This window comes from Epinephelus lanceolatus, chromosome 13 (genome assembly GCF_041903045.1).
Source record: "Epinephelus lanceolatus isolate andai-2023 chromosome 13, ASM4190304v1, whole genome shotgun sequence".
NCBI lineage: Eukaryota > Metazoa > Chordata > Actinopteri > Perciformes > Serranidae > Epinephelus > Epinephelus lanceolatus.
Window position 1 is genome coordinate 27,222,308 of NC_135746.1, and position 21,830 is coordinate 27,244,137.

Here is a 21,830-nt window from a genome sequence, read left to right on the forward strand (position 1 = left end):
CACGGCATACCAAAGGCCAAATGGATACTTTAATGATAATGTTTACTGTTTCCCATGGGTTTCACAGCAGAAAGTTCTCATCTTTTTTTTAACAAATAAAGTAGATCATCTTTTAAACTTGAACAAAAAGTCATGTTTTATGTTACAGTAAACATTTTTGGCAAGTTTGTCCCAAAGTAATTGATGTAGGTTAATGTTTTTTCTAGTTCAGGTTGGGTTATTTTAAAATTGCCTTAAATCTAACTTCCCTTAAGCTTTATAGGAAACCTGTATTACGCGGCACAGTACCATCAGGATTTATAAACTTTTTGATATCCAAAAACAAACATTTTTTTTAATTCATTTTATGAATTAATTTGTCTGTTTACTTATTTGTCTGTAAAAGAAAGATATTGGATTAAAATTTTGAAGCATTTTCCACTTCTCTGCTCTCCAGGAAAGCTGTGTTGATAATTGGAAAACATCACCAAGCAGCTCCCAAATTAACATGCTGCGAGGTTAACATTGCAGTTGGCATTGTCCTTGAGCAGCCATTAGACACTTGTTGTTATGTCCATTTTACTACAAGAGTACTACTAGAATTCTGGTTGGATTTTTTCAGTTTACTTGAATGCCAGTTTTGTTTTTGGGGTAAGAGTGAGAAATGAATTAAAATTTTAAAAGCCAGTGGTTTCTAAATATGATAATGACTGCAAAATAACAGCAAATCACCAACTCATTACGCTGCAGTGTTAACGTCAGGGTTAGTTTAGTCCTTCAAACAGCCATCAGACACACATTCTTTGATTAGCTTAGTCATTTTTTTTCTGTTCAAGTCAGTTTGATTACCAGTCTAAAACATTTTCCAGCTGTAAGTGACTCCCAGATTTGTTGAAAATTAGAAAGAGAACACCAAGCCACCAAATCATTACACCACAGTCAGGTCAAACATGTTGGTATTGTCCTTAAACATTCATCAGACAGATGTTGTTTGGTCCATTTCATTGTCAGAGACCCCCGGAGAGCGTCATGGAAAACCACTGATTGTTTTCCTTTAACATGTCCCACGGCTGCGATCGATGCTAATGAAAGACATGACAATGTGAGAGAGGGTCTTGACTGCACTCTTAATTGTACCATGTATATGTGTGTGTTTGTATGCGTGTGTTGAGCAATGTCGGGTTCATCTTGAGGTCAGGGTCAGTCACGCTCATAAAGGGGGTGTGGTTTTAAGAAATGGCTCATTGGTGAGGTCGTGGGGTGAGGGGTCGGAGGTCGAGGGGGCGGCACTAAGAGTGAAAACACTGACCAGGCCACGGGGTTCGTCAAAGTTCAAAGTCGTAACTCACAACATTACAACCTCTCTCTGTCCTTTGGCCTTTATTTGTCCCTCACAAGCTGCTGTTTTCTTCTGCACTCTTACATTTTCTGTTACAACACCAAGCAGTTTCACAGATCACTTTTATTTTAACTTTCATTTCTTTTTTAACTGTATTTCAACCAACAAAAACTGATACACGTCTACATGTTTCATGCAATGTTAAACATGCAAGACAGCTGCGTTTTACTGCTGGTGTGTGTTACAAATTGACATGACGGATAATATCCACTGATTTTAGCTGCTCATTTATAGATCGGTATTTCTGCATATGTTGGCCTAAATAAATAGAATAGATAGAAAGGACATTGAACTGTTTGCCATGGTCAGTTGAATAGTTCAAAGGAAGAAAAAAGGCGATTGGTGTCAGTTTAATTGTGACAACACACATCAGAGGGGCTGTAAAGTGTCACACTCACTAGTTTGAGAACTCCAGTTTAGCCTATTCTTACACCTATTTTTCTTATTAAACAGAAAATACAACCATACACCAATCCAAGTTTCTCTTTTTCACTGAACTAAGACTAATGTGCGCTTAATTACCCTGTTAACACGTTGTCAAACACATGTTATTTAAACTTGAAAGAAACTAAATAAAACTCACCAAAGCCATCTTGGTAAATGTTTTTGACAATTACCAGCTCTGGTTTGGTCCAAATAAACCCTTAATTCACTGAGATAGATGTGAAAACGTGCAGCAGTGGATCTCCCTTGTTCTTTAACATTACATCATGTGTCAACAAATGTGCAATTAATGGAAACAAACAGGGAAATAACATTTATAGTCCTATTTTAAAAGTGACAAACTGCTTATTTGAAAACGTACTACTCCACAGCTTGATTGGTTGTTGTTGTAAAACCTCAGCTCAGTGAGTTAAAGACCTGCTGCAAGTCCAGTTTGTTGAAGTTAGCCTGCTATGACAGTTGCAGTAGCAACAGTACACATAAAAATGGCCGTCGCTCTGACCGTCCTGTTATACTGTTATTAATGGGAATGTCTGTTCCACTGTTATTCTATTTTTATGTGTTGACCAATAAGACACATAATATTGTAGTGCAGAAATGCCAAATATACAGTATGTTTGAGGTAATTTAGCAAACTTTAACAACCATTGCAGTTTGTCCACCAGAGCGAAGTGTATTTTAGTACATATCTTGGTCACAATACTTTAATAACCATAAAATCAGAATATCCAATAAATAACCTACAGAAAGAAATAATCCAATCAAAATTATTCTTATATATTTTTTGTTTATGCTGTCTATTTGAAATGTGACATTTTTGTTCTTTTTTACCTATAAAATATCTAAGACAGTAGCCAGTACTTTGGGGCTCTAGTAAAAACAAACCTTTTTTGGTGCTACTACTTTGACATTTACAGCTATTTACTGTGTGCACTTTTGTTGATTTGCGTGAATCCTGAGTAGTTGTGATTGTCCGCTCGGTAGCCCTCAGCAGGCAGCAAACATTTAAAAACGACACAGTAGTGTGTTAAACTTTGGCAGCAGACATAACATTCAACCCACAAACCTCTCTGCACCAAAGCTCAAGAGTTACAAGCCTTGAATGAGGCGCTGCAGAGTGTGAGCCTTCCAGTTAAAATGCTGTCGCCTGGCCTAATTACTGTACTTTTTATAGGTTAGTAGGTAATTTAAAATCTCACTCCTTCTCCAGCTCAGTATAAAAGAATATTCAGGGAAACAGACTCTCCGTTTTTCACAGGACAGACATGCTTACTTTTGTAAGTAGGGCTGGGTAATATATGGATATTATGACAATTTCTTAATACCAGATTATATACTCTCTTAGATTTTGGACATAATATTGTAAGCGCTGTCTTTTCCTGGTTTCAAAGGCTGTATTACAGTAAAGTGATGTAATTGTCTGAACTTACCAGACTGTTTTAGCTGTTTTAATTAGTTTTCTTTACCTACTTAGTCCTTTTATCCACATTACTAATGATTATTTATCAAAATCTCATTGTGTGAATATTGTGTCAAAGCACCAAGTCAACCCTACAATATCATGGCAATGTTGATGTAGAGATATTGGGTCAAAAATATTGTGATATTTGATTTTCTCCATATCCCAGCCCTACTGTGTGGTGCCTTCTTCTACCACAGTATAAATACAATCAGACAGAAGTAACAGGAGCAGCATGCTGCACCCAGCTGACCCTTCAGTTTATTTCAGACCCGAGTGTTGCCTTCACAGAAACCCGAGCAGATGAATACAGATTCGTCTGTCATCACTGAGTCATCCGCATCCCTGAAAAGCAGCAAAGCTTCCTGATGGAGTGTTTCAATCAGCTGATGTTGCCAAGCAACAAACACGGTTTCATCCAGTAGGCAGGATTTTTGGCCGATATCTCGCAGCAACACGAGCCAGGTCCAAGTCTTCTAATGAGATGATCCGGTCCAGATGCTGACAGAACTTATCAAGTTTCCTTCGCAACAACAACAACAACCGAGTGTGGATGAAATGAGGTGAAAGTCAAACAATTGCTGCAGGAAAATTTGGTCCTTGATGTAGCAGGAAGGAATTTTACTCATACTTCAATATAGTAAGATGTCTTTAATACAATGAAATTTATCCCTGCAGCAAAGAAGCACACAGCTCACACATTCAGATGCCGTATGTTTAAAACCTTTTTGTGGAATTTGTAATAAATACAGTAATAGATATTGTAAATATCTAAAAAAAAAAAGATAAAGTGTAATAAAGCCTTACAAAAGCAGCAGTTTTAAACACAAGCTATGCACATTTTCAATGATTAATATGAATAAAGCGTACATATTAAAAAATTCATACATTACTAACACAAAATGACAGCAGCACTGATGTCACTTTAATTCTTAATGAATATTATTTGAATATTTGCCACATCAAAGAGTTCCAGTAATAATGCAGCACACAAATTGAAAAGTAATCTAAGTTAATTATTTCAAAGCTAGATATAAATGTTTTTCGATGTGTACCAAATCTATACTATATGCTGATACTATACAGTATATACTAATCCTCATAGTTAACATACAAACAATCAGACATTAATCAAACTGTGACTTTGGGATGTCATTGTAAATTAAACACTACAAACAGGCAGCAAATTTCTTTTAAGATTTAAAAGGATTTTTTTGTTTTTGAAGATATTTCTGCTACTTCTTCACCCAAAAAATGGCCATTTATAAATCAGTTAGTCACGCTGTGTTACCTTGAATTTGTGAAGGAAGCTATGTTTGTCTTGCATGTTCCCAATGAAAACAAACTCTCACACAATTTGGCAGTTTAATCCAAGTCTCAATCTTTTACGCCTCGTTTCCACTTATGTATGTGTACGGAGATGAGACATCTGGAAGTCCATATCTCTGTGATATCCGATGTGCCTGCGAAACTCCTCCCCTCTGTGATATAACGGTCCGGAATTTGCCTCGAGCATGTAAAAAAAATAAAATAAAATTGAACTTTGGCAGTTGATTTCAGACAGACTGTATGACAGTGTGCTAGCTTAGCGAACAGGCTGCTAACTGGCTAACAGGCTATTTTTCTTCTATTCAGTTGCCTCTGTTGATCGTCAGGTGAGTTTGTGCGATTAAAAATAACTTGTTTATCTAGTTTTAACATATTGTGAATTCTGCTAAAATATGGTTATACATCATATAAAGTCAGATTGTCATTATGACTCGTTCAGCCATTCATACGTGTTTTTAATTACTGTCATTTCTGTGTTCCATTTCCTTTGTGCATTGCAATGTGGCAGAATAGTGTATGTATGTAGTGTAATATTAATATGCAAGGTAGTCGAGTCTGAGTAGACTTAATATGTCACTTTTTGAACATGCTATACAGTCAGCACATGCTTACAGTTTGTTTGAGGTGCTGATCCACATTGATGTTTCAGTTTAGTTGTAAGAAGTAAAAATCCAGACTTCTCATTCAGGCATCCCAGATGTTTTAGAAACTAGTGACGACATGTGGAGTTTCCCTTACAGTGCACGTGTATGTGTGTGTGTGTGTTGGTCAGTGTGTTTGTGTGTGTGGTCTGTCTACGATCCGTTTAACAGGCTGATTAGGATTTTATGAGGTCAGAGGTCAACAGGAGCGGGGAGAAGAGTGAACTTGTGACCTGGAGGTCAAACAGAGGAGAGAACTGTCACGACCTGACACTCTCACTTTTACTGTCTCACTTCCACTTGAATTTATGCCGCCATCCCTCCTCTTCCTCCCATGTTTATTTCTCCCTTTCTGTCCTTTTTTTCTGGAGGAATTCTTTCACACATTCGACGGTGGTTTTCAGCCTTGGCTAGAATGGAAACCGTATTGTTTTCTCCACAATTAAAAACCAAAGGAAGAGAATGTTTTTAGGTCATGGAAATGCTCTGAAGGAGTCGTGGGATTTTACATCTGAGCCAGATTCTCACTGTGTAGTAACCAGTGAGGTCATGAGTATTTTTAAATTTGTCTCATTTGAAGCTGAGCGTGCTGTGTTTCCACACTGGACTTCCCAGATATCACTCCATCAAACAACTGACGAGCAGTGTCAAAAAAAAAAGATTAATGCAAAACTGCTATCTTCAGTGTTATACTGGTTTTAATCACTGGCTCCATTTGTTTTGGAAAAGAAAAGACCTCTGGATAATTCAGCTACCAGTAAAAACATGGATTTTAAATTATCAGAGAAAGTCGGTGAGCAAACACTACCAGGTGCTAGGCTAGCAGCACAACTGTGACTAGCCAAACAGCGTAGGAGAAACACTGATTTGTAATGTAAATGTGCTTCATTCAGTGTTTTGACTAGTTTTAATCCCCTGGAGTCTCATTTATAAAACAATGCGTAGGATCCATACTAAAAATGTACGTACAGACAAAATCCAAAAATGGCATGCGCCAAAAAATATTCGACAAGTTATACAATCAGGCTTCTATTTCACCATTTGCCTCACCAATTTACTGTCTCCAAAATGTTCATAGGCATGGGTCAAAGTTTCTCCCATCAAGGCTGCTTTTATAGATCACAACTTTTCCATGGGAAGTGGTGTACTCCTTTTATAGGCCGTTTTTTGTGCATATGCCATGTTAACCAATGAGACCCCTGGTCCGTTTGTTTTGGAGCAAAAGAGATCTCTGGAGATAATTTAGCTCCTGCTTAAAAAAAACCTGAATAATGAACACTGAAGGAATTGTAAATGGAAGAAGTTTCAGCAGGTTGCAATCTGCAGTACTCACCACTAGATGTCACTAACACTAGTTAAAGATCTCAGTAATACCTGCCACAAAAGGACAGTGCCCATAAGCTTGATAGACTTCAGGTTAAATCACTATCGTAGTATACTAATTCATAATATCGTAGAAAAACTTTGTATTGTATTGTCTTTCTGTCTTCCACTAAACCTGCTCCACTGTCTCTCTGTCTGTATTTTATTCCTCAGATTTATACTATAATCCTATTTACTCTGCGTCCCTCTCTCTGTCTTCTCTCTGTCTCTCCTGAACTCATTGAACCGCCTCCCCACCGCACCCTTTCTCCCCACTCACTTCCTGTTTAGAGGAACAATTAAAGGATTGTTCCTACAGCCGGGGGCACTGAGGCCTTGATCTAGAGCAGCCACCACATCAGCTAGAAAGACCCACATAAAACATCAATTATATAGGACCTCCTTGAAGGACAGTGTTTGTGCCAGTGGACCACTGGGAGTAAAACAAAAAGGTTATGATAGATCAGCAGCTTCTGTGGAAACATACATGAGGAGCCGATGCCCTCAGCAGGCATTAAGTCAGACGTGATCAATGGCAAGAACATGTGGTGAGGACAGATTGTAGCTGATATGATATTCAGTGTTGAAACTTTGCCTGTGACTCATCCTTTACATGTGTAGGTTTGATGAAGATATGTCGGCATAATTAAAACTCATACCTGCTCATAAGATGATAGTTATGAGGCAGTTTGACCATTAACATACAGTACAGGCCAAAAGTTTGGACACACCTTCGCATTCAATGTGTTTTCTTTATTTTCATGACTATTTACATTGTAGATTCTCACTGAAGGCATCAAAACTATAAATGAACACATGTGGAGTTATGTACTTAACAAAAAAAGGTGAAATAACTGAAAACATGTTTTATATTCTAGTTTCTTCAAAATAGCCACCCTTTGCTCTGATTACTGCTTTGCACACTCTTGGCATTCTCTCGATGAGCTTCAAGAGGTAGTCACCTGAAATGGTTTTCCAACAGTCTTGAAGGAGTTCCCAGAGGTGTTTAGCACTTGTTGGCCCCTTTGCCTTCACTCTGCGGTCCAGCTCACCCCAAACCATCTCGATTGGGTTCAGGTCCGGTGACTGTGGAGGCCAGGTCATCTGCCGCAGCACTCCATCACTCTCCTTCTTGGTCAAATAGCCCTTACACAGCCTGGAGGTGTGTTTGGGGTCATTGTCCTGTTGAAAAATAAATGATCGTCCAACTAAACGCAAACCGGATGGGATGGCATGTCGCTGCAGGATGCTGTGGTAGCCATGCTGGTTCAGTGTGCCTTCAATTTTGAATAAATCCCCAACAGTGTCACCAGCAAAACACCCCCACACCATCACACCTCCTCCTCCATGCTTCACAGTGGGAACCAGGCATGTGGAATCCATCCGTTCACCTTTTCTGCGTCTCACAAAGGCATGGTGGTTGGAACCAAAGATCTCAAATTTGGACTCATCAGACCAAAGCACAGATTTCCACCGGTCTAATGTCCATTCCTTGTGTTTCTTGGCCCAAACAAATCTCTTCTGCTTGTTGCCTCTCCTTAGCAGTGGTTTCCTAGCAGCTATTTGACCATGAAGGCCTGATTGGCGCAGTCTCCTCTTAACAGTTGTTCTAGAGATGGGTCTGCTGCTAGAACTCTGTGTGGCATTCATCTGGTCTCTGATCTGAGCTGCTGTTAACTTGCCATTTCTGAGGCTGGTGACTCGGATGAACTTATCCTCAGAAGCAGAGGTGACTCTTGGTCTTCCTTTCCTGGGTCGGTCCTCATGTGTGCCAGTTTGGTTGTAGCGCTTGATGGTTTTTGCGACTCCACTTGGGGACACATTTAAAGTTTTTGCAATTTTCCGGACTGACTGACCTTCATTTCTTAAAGTAATGATGGCTACTCGTTTTTCTTTAGTTAGCTGATTGGTTCTTGCCATAATATGAATTTTAACAGTTGTCCAATAGGGCTGTCGGCTGTGTATTAACCTGACTTCTGCACAACACAACTGATGGTCCCAACCCCATTGATAAAGCAAGAAATTCCACTAATTAACCCTGATAAGGCACACCTGTGAAGTGGAAACCATTTCAGGTGACTACCTCTTGAAGCTCATGGAGAGAATGCCAAGAGTGTGCAAAGCAGTAATCAGAGCAAAGGGTGGCTATTTTGAAGAAACTAGAATATAAAACATGTTTTCAGTTATTTCACCTTTTTTTGTTAAGTACATAACTCCACATGTGTTCATTTATAGTTTTGATGCCTTCAGTGAGAATCTACAATGTAAATAGTCATGAAAATAAAGAAAACGCATTGAATGAGAAGGTGTGTCCAAACTTTTGGCCTGTACTGTACATCAGATTCAATTCAATTTATAGCGTATCTAACCAGATGGATCAAATAGTATCAAATGTATTTTTATTTCATGAGACTAGAAGAAAATTAGGCACCAATGTCTGAATTAATCTGAGTATGGGATATCAATTGGATGCCATGCTCACATTTAGAATAAATAATATTATAACTAGTACTAGTAACACTTAGAGCAGCTGTTATAGTGATATCTTTACATATAAACTTACCTCTTAATCCTGGCTTTTGATTGTTTTATAGCCATTAAGGCTGCAACTAACAGTTATTTTCATTGTCGATGATCTGTTGATGATTTTCTCAGTCAATTGATTGATCTATAAAATATCAGAAGAAGGTAAAAAAAAATGATGATCAGTGTTTCCCAAAGCCCAAGATGACGTCCTCAAATGTATTTTTTGTCCACAACCCAAAGACATTTAATTTACTGTTGGACAGGAGATTCACATTTAAGGAGCTGACAGTCAGACAACTTCGCCTTTTTTTCCTTTTAATCACAATTAATTTAATAGTTGACAACTAATCAATTAATTGTTGCAGTTCTGATGGCTATTAATTTATTTATTATTCATTTAATTTATTAGTGTTTGAAATGTTTAACTCCTTAATATGTTTTTTTGTTATTTTATCTATTTTATTGGTAACTATTAAAAATTTTCCAATTTTTATTTGTTGTGTGCAATCTAGTGAGATACATTGATTTATTGATTGATTGATTGATTAATTGATTGATTGATTGATTGATTGAGGGGCAGTATTAGTAATGGTGGTACTTGTTTGGGTGGTAATTTAGCCATTTTCTATGGTTGATAATTGATTTTCTATTGTTGGTTAAGTGTCGAGGCTTGTCAAGCTGCCACAGTGAAATGAAATGCCTTTTAATTGCATATTTCATACATTATATAAAATTAAAGTTATATTAATGGTACTTAGTTTAAAATAATGTGAAAATATAGAAGTCAAATCCTCACAATCCTTTGTATTTATACTTGATGTAAAAACACTAACATGAGTAATCTGTTATCTAACCATATCAGCTCTGGTGGAGGAAGCTATGTGGTGTATGTGGAGGCGTTTTCCCCAAAAGTAAAATTTGACCAAAAGTCGACCATAAATGGTGAATCCTGTCGACTGTGGGCAGAACTGACATCATGTAGGACTTTGTGATATAACAAGGAATTTAGTTTGCCTCGTAATTATGCACATATAAGGTCATAAATGCCCAACGACGCTCCCACAGCAAGAGATTTAATGAAGAAATATTTTTTCACAACACAGAATAAGTATTTACCACTTGAAATACATTTTAGCCTTTTACCGTTTTGTGTAGTAGTTAACTTTATGTTGAGTCTGATGAACTTCAGAACAGCTCCAACCATTATGCAAAGATAGCTTTACAGTGCAACAAGCTGAAAATAACAAAGACACATATGCGGATAAATCAGGAAAATAAAATGGCTTCTGTTCTTCCTTCACAGGCGGAGCGACGGGCGTATAGAGAGGCGGAGATAAACATGATGGACGACCTATCAGAGGGCGACTTCCAGAAAGAGGAGGAGTCAGCCAGCCCAGCCCCTTCCCATTCACAACAACACACAGACCCCGCCTCGCCAACGGTCGCCATGACACCGGAGCCAGTTGCCAGGGGAGACCAGGCCACGCCCAGAGAGATAGAGTACCAGGTAAGGTACCAGGTAAAGCACCTAATTAAACTAAATAAGATGCATGCAATGGAATAACAGTGAAGTTCACCAGTGTTAAAAAATCTACAGAGCCCCTGAAGTTCTAAAAGATTTTTTCTTTTAATTATGTACGCACAAAGTAAGACTTTGTGCCCACATGTTATTATCATGCATACAAGATGAACAATGTAATCTTTTGTTGAGTTCAGGGGCTTCATAGAAATCTTTTACTCATTGCTTTAATTCTGCATTCTCAAATACTGCTAAAGTTTAAGACACTGAGCCAGTAACTTTTTTAAATTGATATTTGATGGAGGTCATTTGATGATTAAAGTGTGTAAAAAAAAATGAAAAGGTGCAACAATCTGTCAAGGTCTAAAATGGAAAAATTTCGTCAAAATAAAAAGCATGAGTTTTCAGTCAGATGACCTTAATCACATGAAGTGTCGTGCTTTTGTACGGTGGCACCAGAGGACTTTTAACTAAATTAAAGACATTTACACCATAAACTGATGTAGAAAGGCACATATTGCCGCATTAAAAAGTCACCAGAGTGAAGGAAATTAAGTGTTTGAGGCTCAAAATTTTCTGGCACCATTTCATTTTTGTGAAACGAAACCCACACCCTTGTTTTAGACATTGTTTTTGTTGCAGGAATATTTCTGTAATTATTGTAAGAAAGAAGATCTGCCATAATCATCAATTGCTGTATCATCTTTTATCCTGAGTGCAGGATAAAACATGTTGAACTCTTGATCTTGACACCCACCTTGTTTTCTGTGTGCCAACAGGACGGCCGGGGCTTTGGCATCGGTGTTCTGGTGTTTGGGAAGCTGCGAGGTTTCTCATGGTGGCCTGGCAGGATCGTTTCCTGGTGGATGAGCGGCCGGAGTCGAGCTGCAGACGGGACTCGCTGGGTGATGTGGTTTGGAGACGGCAAGTTCTCTGTGGTGAGTAGATTTATTAAGGAGCCCCTTACATAAAATGATCAAATCCTCCACATAGTCACTCAGTGTTCTCACGGTAATGGAAAAGCTGAAAAAGTCTTTGACAGTTATCTTCCGTGGATAACCTTCCACATAAAGTGACATAACTTCAAATTAATTTTCTGTAGCTGTAGCTGATGTTTCTCCATTTTCCTCCTGCATCCTGTCCCTTCTCCCTCCACATATGCAAGCAAGCTGGAATTATGTTTGCATAGAGTTTGAATCTGATATGTTTGAATAACGTCTGGCAAGTGGGGCCAAAAATAAATGTTGTGACAGTGTGATTTAAGATGTTCCCATATCTAGCTAATGTAATAACTGTGGTCATATTTTGAAGTCAGGTTTTTGAAGTGAATATGATCATAAAACTATGAGAGACTGGAAAAGGTTGCTGTTTAGCTTTCATACAAATATTAACATTTGGAGTTAACTGTACTAAAACGTTCTGCTCGTGTTTTGCAGTAGCTCAGTGTCTTTATCACCCCGAGCCTCAATATTCCAATTTTATGCTTTTTTAGACACCAGAATTCTGTCCTACTTAAAGCCTTCATAAGCTGTTCAAAGATGGTTTTACTTTTATTCATTGGTTAACAACCTAGTGTTAATTCAACACTCTTATCAGAAACTTTAGTAAGTGGATACTGTCTTTTACTTTGATTTGATACAAGATGACCTTGATTTTGTCCTGTTTCTTTTGACTTAGTTAAATTTGAGTTTAGAAACACAGATATCCAGCACCAAAGCTCCCTGCCTTTTGAGACATCTTTCCTGAAAAGATATGTTCTTACTGCGGCACACAAAATGACCTTAATTAAGGATTTCAAGGACTTGTTGAGAATCTGCCTCACCAGTTTTTTCCTCCAATGATTTCTGGCTTTTTCTTTTAATCTCGGTGACAGTCATTATCATTTCTTTATTCTCCAGGTTTGTGTGGAGAAGCTGATGCCCTTGAGCTCTTTCTCATCTGCCTTCCACCAGCCCACCTACAACAAACAGTCCATGTACCGGAAAGCCATCTTTGAGGCTCTGCAGGTAACAAACTCTGCACCTTAACATCAGGGAGTGTGTGCTTTTGAGTCATTTTTTTGATGGCTGATAATTTTATTTTGCTGTTGCTGTAGTCATTGTATTTCTCTCTGGATGAAATCCAACATCTAAAAGACCAAAATATAAATGTGCAGGTCTAAAGGTCATATTTTACTCATCCCTTCCTTACGTAATGATCTGCATTTGCATTTGTGGAGGTGTTGTTGTTCTCATCTAGCTCTGCCCACAATTTATAAGTGGTAACATGTGGGTATATTTCATATTTTTTGGGCTATGTTTCGATCCAATGTTTAACTTTTTTCTTGTAACTGATACAGAACACATGGTAATTTACTTCTAATATGGTGTCACACTGGGTCGTCATTCATATGAACTTCTGTAAAAATTACAAACAAGCAATGAAGGATTTGTACATCAAAACCTGCTCGTATTCTGCAGCTGCTCATATACAGCCATAATTTCCATATTTACCCTTCTTATTTGACATGTTTTTATTGTGTGTGTGTGTGTGTGTGTGTGTTTATTCTGTGTAGGTGGCCAGCGTTCGGGCAGGGAGGCCATTTCCCTCGTGTGATGCGAGCGATGATGCAGAGGGGGTGGAGATTCAAACCAGACAGATGATAGAGTGGGCCATGACCGGCTTCCTACCCAATGGTCCACAATCATTGGACCCTCCAGAGGGTATACGCACATTTGATTTAATGTTTAATTAATGGGGGTGATTGTCTAAAACAAACATACAGCAATCCCCCTATAATGGGACAGGTGTGTCAGGTGTGTGAACTGTAAGTACTTCATTCATGTTACATTCAAAGCCAGTATACCGTACTTGCAGTGATTCTTCGACTCACTAGCCAAGAGATTTGTTAGAAGTGTTGGTGTTATATTGTCTTCAAATAAGTGCACTCATTGTAAGCCACATTAGACAAAAGTATTACAAGAATATAATTTAATATAAAAATCAAATGAATGTGAAAAAAATTGATGGCAGGATATTTTTATTATTTGGATTCTTTTAGTTTTTGCTTTAAAAAGCTAACCCTTGAAACTAACTAGTTTGTGAGTGTTTCTGGCTATTCTGAATGGGCAGACCCTGCCAAGGTGGGTGTTTTAGCACAAAAAGTGCGCACAAAAAAGAGAGCTTGAAAGAGAAGTTTAACCTTGACACACCTGGTCAGTTAACAATCAAATACTTTGTCTGAAGCAAACTGTCGTCTAAAGCTTCCACCAGTGACTTCACAGCATTAAAACAGTTTCAGAGAATTATTTTCCCAAAGTCACAGTCATTGTTACTCCTCTTTCACATGAAAGACTACTAAATATGATGTATATTCTGATCTTGAATCCCCACAGAGGAACAAAATCCATATAAGGAAGTGTACCCAGAAATGTGGTCCGAACCTGAGGCAGCGTACACACCTCCACCTGCCAAGAAACCGCGCAAGAACTCAGCTGAAAAAGCAAAGATCAGAGAGGTGATCGACGAAGGGACCAGAGGTAAACATACAAACCCCTTTCATCTGAAGCTTCAAATATTCAAAAATTAACCTTCAACCTTTCAGTATATTTATTTAAACAGTGAAACGCCCAGAATATTAAATCAGAAAAAGACTGTTTCTTAAAACAAACAATGTCATGGGACTCAAAAATTAGGGGCATTTTCATTAACATCTCTAACATTTACACTTTCGTGGTACCTGACTTTTGCAAGATTCCCACTATATATTGTCTTATATGAATGCTCGTACTGTCTGTACGTGTTCATATTGAAAATGGTCTGTTGATGTGTTCTTATGTATTTTCATTTTCCAGAGAGGCTCATATGTGAGATCAAAAAGAAGACCAGGAACATAGAAGGTAATAGTTACAGGTTTCTTTCAAACATCATTCTTCATCATTCTAGACTTGAAATGAAGAAGTGATATATCAATTAATCATATTCTTTAAGGGGATGGACTGTACAATGCCTTTAGCTTGAAATATTTTGTTTTATATAGTGTTCTACACAATTTTTGCTTAACCCTGACTATAGAGTTGACTAGAAGTTTTTATCACGTTCTTATATGGCTGGTAAATAGTGTCAGCAGTAAGGATTTGTTAAGATCCAATTAAAATATCCATCAAACCCTTTACAAACCATTTAATATAACTCCCACATCATTATTTAAGAAAATAATATCCCTCTGTAGCAATCATCTTTAGTAAACAAATGTAATTTTGTTACATTATTTGCCATTTTTTCCCACTCTCAACCAAAATGGGATAGTTGAGCTTACAGGACTTATTACAATCCCAAAAAATAATCAGCACTTGCCTGGTGTCTTGTGTTTCGAGTGGGGGAGGGGTAATCACTTCCCTGGGGTCACCAGGTGAGCACCCTTCTTCAATGGTGTTTTGTTGATAGGCCCACAACACCTCCAGAGGGCTCAGCGGTGCTACTTGACGTGCCAGGTGTGCCCCCTTCTGCTTTTACCCCTCATGCTGGACACCTTGCAGACCAGTTTGAGTCCTTCCTTTTCTTCCAAAGCCAGTTGCTGCTTCTCTCAGCAGCCTCTGATAGTGACTTGTCGGCTTGTTGGAGAGCCTTTTCTCGAACCCCCATACTCTTCAGAGGCCTGGTTGATGACATGGCTACAAATCCTCTACAGAGAGCATCTGGGTACGCCAGCCACGTCGTTCTGCCTCAGCTGCTGTGTCTGTGTACTTCAGGCTTTTGTGCTAATAAGCTTCCCCGACTGCAGCCTCCCATTGTACTGTTAGCTCCATGGTGTACAGGGACTTCTGCAAGGTTGACCACGAGATCAGGTCCGGCCTGAGATTAGTTGTAGCGATCTCTGGTGGAAAGATGAGTTTCTGATATGGATCAACCTGCATTCTCCAGTCTCGGGCAGTATCCAGGAGGGTTGCTTCCACTCTTGCAAATGATTTCACTGGAGGCTGTTCTGCTATCATGAAGAGGGAAATGTTTGGGAATCAAGGCATAGGAGGAGGTAGGGCATTGGTGGTAATTCTCCTTCCTTCTAGGATGATTGCCGGTTGACATAGGACCTGATTGTGCCTCCTGGTGTAGTGGCCTTGAGACAGACTGATTTTGCAGCTGGTAAGAATGTGCCACAATGTTGCTGGAGTTTGGCAGAGAGCACATGAGGGATCTCATCCACGCCACTGGCTTAGGTTCGTGTGTGGGAAGAACATCTGAGGTGGCCCTGATGATGAAGCTAATTTGTCTTCCTTCCATCTCACAAAGATCCCTCCAGGGGGAGTTTGTGATGTTCCAGATCTTCCCAGGCAGTCCATTGGCCCTGTTTGGACTGCCTTTGCGCATCTGTCTGCCTCCTCTTGGTGTCGGACCTCATCGACCATCAATTTTCTTCTCTGGGTGGATGTTGCCTTGTGCCATGATAGTCCACCTTTCCCAAGACCAAAGCTGCTAAATCTTTCCTTCGATGTCTCTATGCCTGAGAGCAGATTTTGCTTGCTGTATGGCCTCCAATGGGGTTCAATTCCTCCGGCCTCTGTTGGCGCTCCTTCGACCCACTTTGAAATTCGGATGATCACTTCCATTGCCAAGGTGAAGGCTAGCAAGGAGATGGTGCATTCTGCCATTATTCCCACTTCCAATGATTGCCATGATGTTTTGTATTCTGTTGTTGTAATGTGGAATTTCTGACCAGGTTTGTGAAGTTTTTGGCTCATGAAAGAGGTCAAAGGCTGTCCAGATGAGAGAATGGGGGAAGGATCCAAAGGCACTGGCTGGGTCCAAGAATATGAAGTGCAGATCTCTTCCTTCCCTTTTTGACTGGATGTGGTGCCTTATCATGCTTGTATGTTCTAAGCATCCTGAGAAGCTTTTTCAAGTCGATTGTTATTCTTTAAGCTACAATGCTAGAGAAGATCTGCCCTTTAAAATTCAAGCGATTGATCTGCCAGAATATGTTCAATGTTCAAGGCATCCATTTACTTGGGGATCACCACTCCCCCTGCTCGTAGCCATGGCTTTGGAATGGTTTGCTTCTTCCATGCCCCCTTCATTTGCTTCCACAGGATCGTAGGACATTAGGAGTGTTTTTGTACAGCTATGGCACTCCGTTTGGTCCAAGAGCTCAAGCTGCCCTTGCCTTCCTCTTGAGGGGCTGTCATCTAACTGGTGCTCTGGCTGAGGTATTTGTGGCACGTTTGAAGGTATCTCCCCACCGTTCATGTCTGTGGATGCCTGTCTGCATTATTTTTTTAGGTGGTCCTCCAGCTCCCTCTTTGGCACTTTAAGTGAACTGCTCTTTTCCTTTGTGAAAAGTCCTTTCACACATCTGAGGGGATCCTTGTAGAGGGATGTTCTTGCCTTCTCCTTCCTCTTGCATCAAAGTCTGAGATTTTCTGCTCTTTGCTGCTTTACCAGGCATCCCTTCAGATCTACTTGCAGAAGGTCAATGCCCACTCACTCCTTCAGTGAGGATTTCCTCCATTGTTTCCTCAAGTCCCTTCTTTCTTTGATAGTTTCTTGCTGCCCTCTGGACTTGGGAGGGGTCGTTGTTTCCTTCTCTTTTGGTTCTTTTGTTCAGAAACATTCTGCCCCATATAAGTAGATCAGATGGCTAATTCCCCCCAGTTTCTTCTCCATTGTTCCTCTGAGTCTTCTAAGGATGTTGCTCAGGTCTACATCGATTGTTGCCCACTCTTTCTTGCTGCTGGATTTTGGCCCCTTCACTTGAAGTCTGTGACCTTGGATATTTTTCTCCAAAGCAGGCTGCGCCTGGCTATGTTCCAGGTTCTCAGGTGTCATGCTTGAATTTCTCTCAGCCACTGGGGTAGTGATGCTTGGTGGACTGTGGGTTGAATCCTGCTGTAGAGCTTTACTCGCCTTACTTGACCTTTCTCTTAGTAGATACTGGTCAATGCGATAACTTTAATTGCATCTTGAAATGGTATTACATCATTTATTTGACTGGTATCATATCATCAATTGTTTTGTTTCTGTTTATCACAGAGATAAAGTCTGTTTTACAAATTTAGTCAAAGAGTAACGGTTAAATTGCATTTCTTAAATTGTAAATTAAGTTGAGCTTAAAGCTGTTCTGAGTGTTTCTGTAGCTCAGGGCGAAACATCTCTGGAATTCAATTTTTGTTCTTGTTTATATTTTTGGTATTTAGCTAATTAATTTATGCAGCAAGTGTTTGGCAGCCCAATAATTCACTGGTCGACTGGAGTCAGGGTCTGAAAATAAAAGAGATTATGAGCTGAAAGTTATAAATCACGGCACATGAAAAGTAATTATTGAGTCTTTATTACGGATCATAAGCACATTGTGGTTATTTTGGGCAGTAAAAGTCTTGTTGTTAAATTACTCTATTAATGTGGCCAAATGACTAAACAAAGCGTCAAATATGATAATGTGATCATGTCTGTGTTTGATTAGATATCTGCATCTCCTGTGGAAGCCTCAACGTCTCTCTGGAACATCCTCTCTTTGTAGGAGCAATGTGCCAGGGCTGCAAAGTAAGACACCTCCCAAGGAAAACAAAGAAAAAAAATCTTTTATAAACTGAATGGCACTTTGGCCTGGGTGATATTGATTTCAAATGTGTCAGCTAGCTCCAGTATGAAGAATAAATGGATTCACTGATATACACAGGAAGCAAAATACTTGCACCAAACACTTCTTCACACAAAAGCTGCAACTAATGACCTCTTCATTATTGTTTGTTTGTTTGTTTAATTAATAGATTATTTGTCTTGTCTATTAAGTATTAAAACATTGTAAAAAAATGTCTTAACACACTTTCCCTGAGCCCATGGTGACATTTTCAGACTGCTTGATTTGTTCAACCAACAGTACAAAATGCAAAACATGTTATAAAACAGAGAAAAGTCTTAAATGCTCTCATTGGAGATGCTAAAGCCAGAGAATATTTTACATTTTGGCTCAATAAATTCCTTAGACGGCAAATGTCTTAGCCGCTGTAGAAGTTGCATTTCGAAAGCAATATATTGTTGAGCATTGGTTGAATATTGGTGACATCTGTGATATTACATACACACATGGAAACAGTAGAAACGCAAGATTTCATTATGGCGGACAACAAAGACATACTTCCCCTCTGCCTCTCTCTTGATTCTGTTTTGTTCCTCTGGCAGAACTCGTTCCTGGAATGTGCCTACCAGTACGACGACGACGGCTACCAGTCCTACTGCACCATCTGCTGTGGAGGCAGGGAGGTGCTCATGTGTGGCAACAACAACTGCTGTAGGTCCGTAAAAAACTGTATATATACATATACTGCTGACTTCAGGATTGCCAAGCACCTTCTTTTTGTGGCCACAAAAAGGTTTTGGATTTCACATATACAGAAACAATTTACCCACAAATGTCAAAACATGATGTATGGCTCCTTTTATTGGTAATTGAGTCAGTCGACTCATGTGAAGCAGATGTATTTATGTGAATATAAAGTTTATTTTGGCATCCAGGCTCTGACCTCATCACTGCAAACATTCAACAGCTTAACACAGCAGATATTTGGAGTCATGCAGTACTGAAAGAAGCACTCAGATCTTTGTAGCAATACCAGAGTGTAAAAATACTCACGAATCCTGCTTCCAAATTCTTACCAAAGTACAGAGTGTGTCCCTAATAATGTAAAGTATGGTAGTGCTTGATTAATGTTATTAAATTAGCTTTTTAAAATTGTTTTCGTAGTATTGTTCACTTAATTTGACAGCATTACAGTATTGAGAGAGGGAGTTCCAGTGGTAGAAACCAAAGACAAACCAAACACTGGCTTTAAATGCATGGAAAACACAGGTCTCATGTTGTGTGTGTGTGTGTGTTGGCAGGTGTTTCTGTGTGGAGTGTGTGGATCTGTTGGTAGGAGCCGGCTCAGCGGCAGCGGCCATCAAAGAAGACCCCTGGAACTGCTACATGTGTGGCCCCCGGAGCACCTACGGGTTACTGCGGCGACGGGACGACTGGCCCTCCAGACTACAACACTTCTTCGCCAACAACCATGAACAGGACTTTGTGAGTCTGACAGATGACTTGTTTCCATTTCAGCTCTGTTCTTCACATATAATAAATATTTAATGTTGATGATTATCATAAAGATGATAGTTTCCCTGAGAATGAGTTCACAATACTATTTATAGCAGTGTATATGATTACAGTGTGCATCCACAATGTTTAATGATACATCAGTGCAGCATGAAGTGTGTCCCTAGAATAATCAGGATTTTTTTAGTGTTTAAAAAGAGTCTACTGTTACATTGATGCATAATAAAATGCTAATTTTGTGCTTAATTGACAGCATTACAGTATATTTATGTATTTATTTATTTAACAGGGACTGTGCACACCTACTTGGCTGCACCACTATCGTTTAAACAAATGAAGTTATTGTTATTATCATATTCCATCTCACACCTCTGGTGACACACTCCAGACTCTGCTACTTCTATATTCACATGTACTTCTGTACTGGATTACGCCTATATTGCTTCTACAATTACCCATTACACTAACCCAGTCCTGACAACATGCTGTAAGTCAAATAGATGTAGTAAATATGACATATTTGCCATCTTGTATCTAATCTGTTATCATAACCTTGCTAGAAGAATTAGGCAAAATATATCACAGTTAAATGGGATGCATTAATATCTTGGGATCAGCGAGGCTTCTGCTCCAGGGCTCGTCAGCTATAAATTATCCATACAGGCTAAAAGACATCAAAACAGACCATGTTCACATTAAATTATTGACGCTCTCCAGCCAGACTGTTTTGCCGAAAGATCACATCATCATCATAAATAAGGTTGATATGTAATGTGTAGCTCTGCCCTCTGCTCTCCCCTATGTGCTGTAAAGATTAATATTTATTTTCTCTTGATATTATTATTAATGTCTCTTCTTCCTTTTTACTCTCTCTTTTAGGAGCCAGCCAAGTTGTATCCTCCAGTTTCAGCGGAGAAGAGGAAACCAATCAGAGTCCTCTCCCTGTTCGATGGCATTGCCACAGGTACATAGTGTATGTGTAGGACTGCAAATAACAGTTGAGCAAACATGAGCATGTTACAGTCCTGGCGGATTATTAATGTGCACCTCCTCCTGTACTGCTTTAATATGCACGTTCAGCACATCCAGTGCATCAGAACATTGTTTTCTAGTTGGAGCCGTGCCTCGTTTTCAAACTGTATGGTTTGACTAAAATGAACAATGACAGCAATATAGTCCACGATGACCAGCGCTAAAATCAACCTGCGTAGTTGTCCCTCCATTGTGACATTAGAAAGTGTCACATTTATCTTGCAAGTGTACTCTTCTTCAACGTTTTGTTTACTTCCTGGATTTTTCCCACATGGAAATTCTGACCAATCAAGAGCAGCTTTCTCGTGCAAGGCATTTTATCTGGTCTGCTTGTAAATGCTGCCGTGAGAACACGAACCAACTCTAGGCAATTATGCAACTTTGTGACAAAATAAGTTCTTGATTTGGACCAAAGCAAGACTGTTTTGTCTTTAAAACATCAGAAAATATTGAAAATGCCAAGCTCAAGTCCCCAAAGCTTATAATTCCATGTTTAAATAATATATTTTGTCTAAGCAATAAACAAAAAAGAGTGAAGCTGAAACTGAGGTTTTACATTTAATTAGATAAATGACTTAAAGGGAAATTTCAGTTTATTTCAACCTGTCTCCTATTGTCCTAAATTTGTTTCAAGTGACTAGTGACATACAGATAATAGTTAGCATGTTAGCCATTAGCCTAGATACAGCCGGGGCGCATAGGAGCGTCAGACCTGTTAAAACGTAAGTGAACGGGCATACTTCAAGTGCAAAGTTAGTCCACTAAACAAGCTTTTTTCCCACAAAGACCGCCTCATATCATTAGGATAAATGTCAGAGAACATATAGAAAACAACATGCCTTATTTTCAAAGTCTGGATGTGACCGAGGATGACACACCTCCACCTGGAGTAGTATCCAGCTGGGCTTTATCTAGAGCTCGTGAGATTTCAGGCACGGTATGAGATCGCTGCTTGTTCTTGCGATATTTCGGCCGTGCTTTGGAAAGCAGAGCTAGATGATAAACAAACATGGCGGCACACCGGTAAGTTAAGACAACACGTTTAAATGTTGTTTTCTATATGTTCTCTGACT

At 39.2% G+C, this 21,830-nt stretch overlaps 1 protein-coding gene across 14 annotated transcripts in view; it reads left to right on the plus strand.

Annotated features, from left to right (window-relative positions):
- LOC117270903 (DNA (cytosine-5)-methyltransferase 3A-like) overlaps positions 1–21,830 on the plus strand; it is a 72,610-nt gene that overhangs the window by 44,025 nt on the left and 6,755 nt on the right. For 8 of the 14 annotated variants that reach the window (XM_078173934.1, XM_078173933.1, XM_033648893.2 and 5 more), the window contains 10 exons: positions 10,443–10,658; positions 11,438–11,596; positions 12,557–12,664; positions 13,213–13,360; positions 14,033–14,176; positions 14,492–14,536; positions 18,094–18,173; positions 18,813–18,925; positions 19,512–19,695; positions 20,605–20,689. In XM_078173934.1, coding sequence (XP_078030060.1) covers positions 10,443–10,658; positions 11,438–11,596; positions 12,557–12,664; positions 13,213–13,360; positions 14,033–14,176; positions 14,492–14,536; positions 18,094–18,173; positions 18,813–18,925; positions 19,512–19,695; positions 20,605–20,689 — 1,282 coding nt within the window. The remainder of the gene's footprint in view (positions 1–10,442; positions 10,659–11,437; positions 11,597–12,556; positions 12,665–13,212; positions 13,361–14,032; positions 14,177–14,491; positions 14,537–18,093; positions 18,174–18,812; positions 18,926–19,511; positions 19,696–20,604; positions 20,690–21,830) is intronic. The other 6 variants (XM_078173935.1, XM_033648894.2, XM_078173940.1 and 3 more) reach the window with 1 other exon arrangement.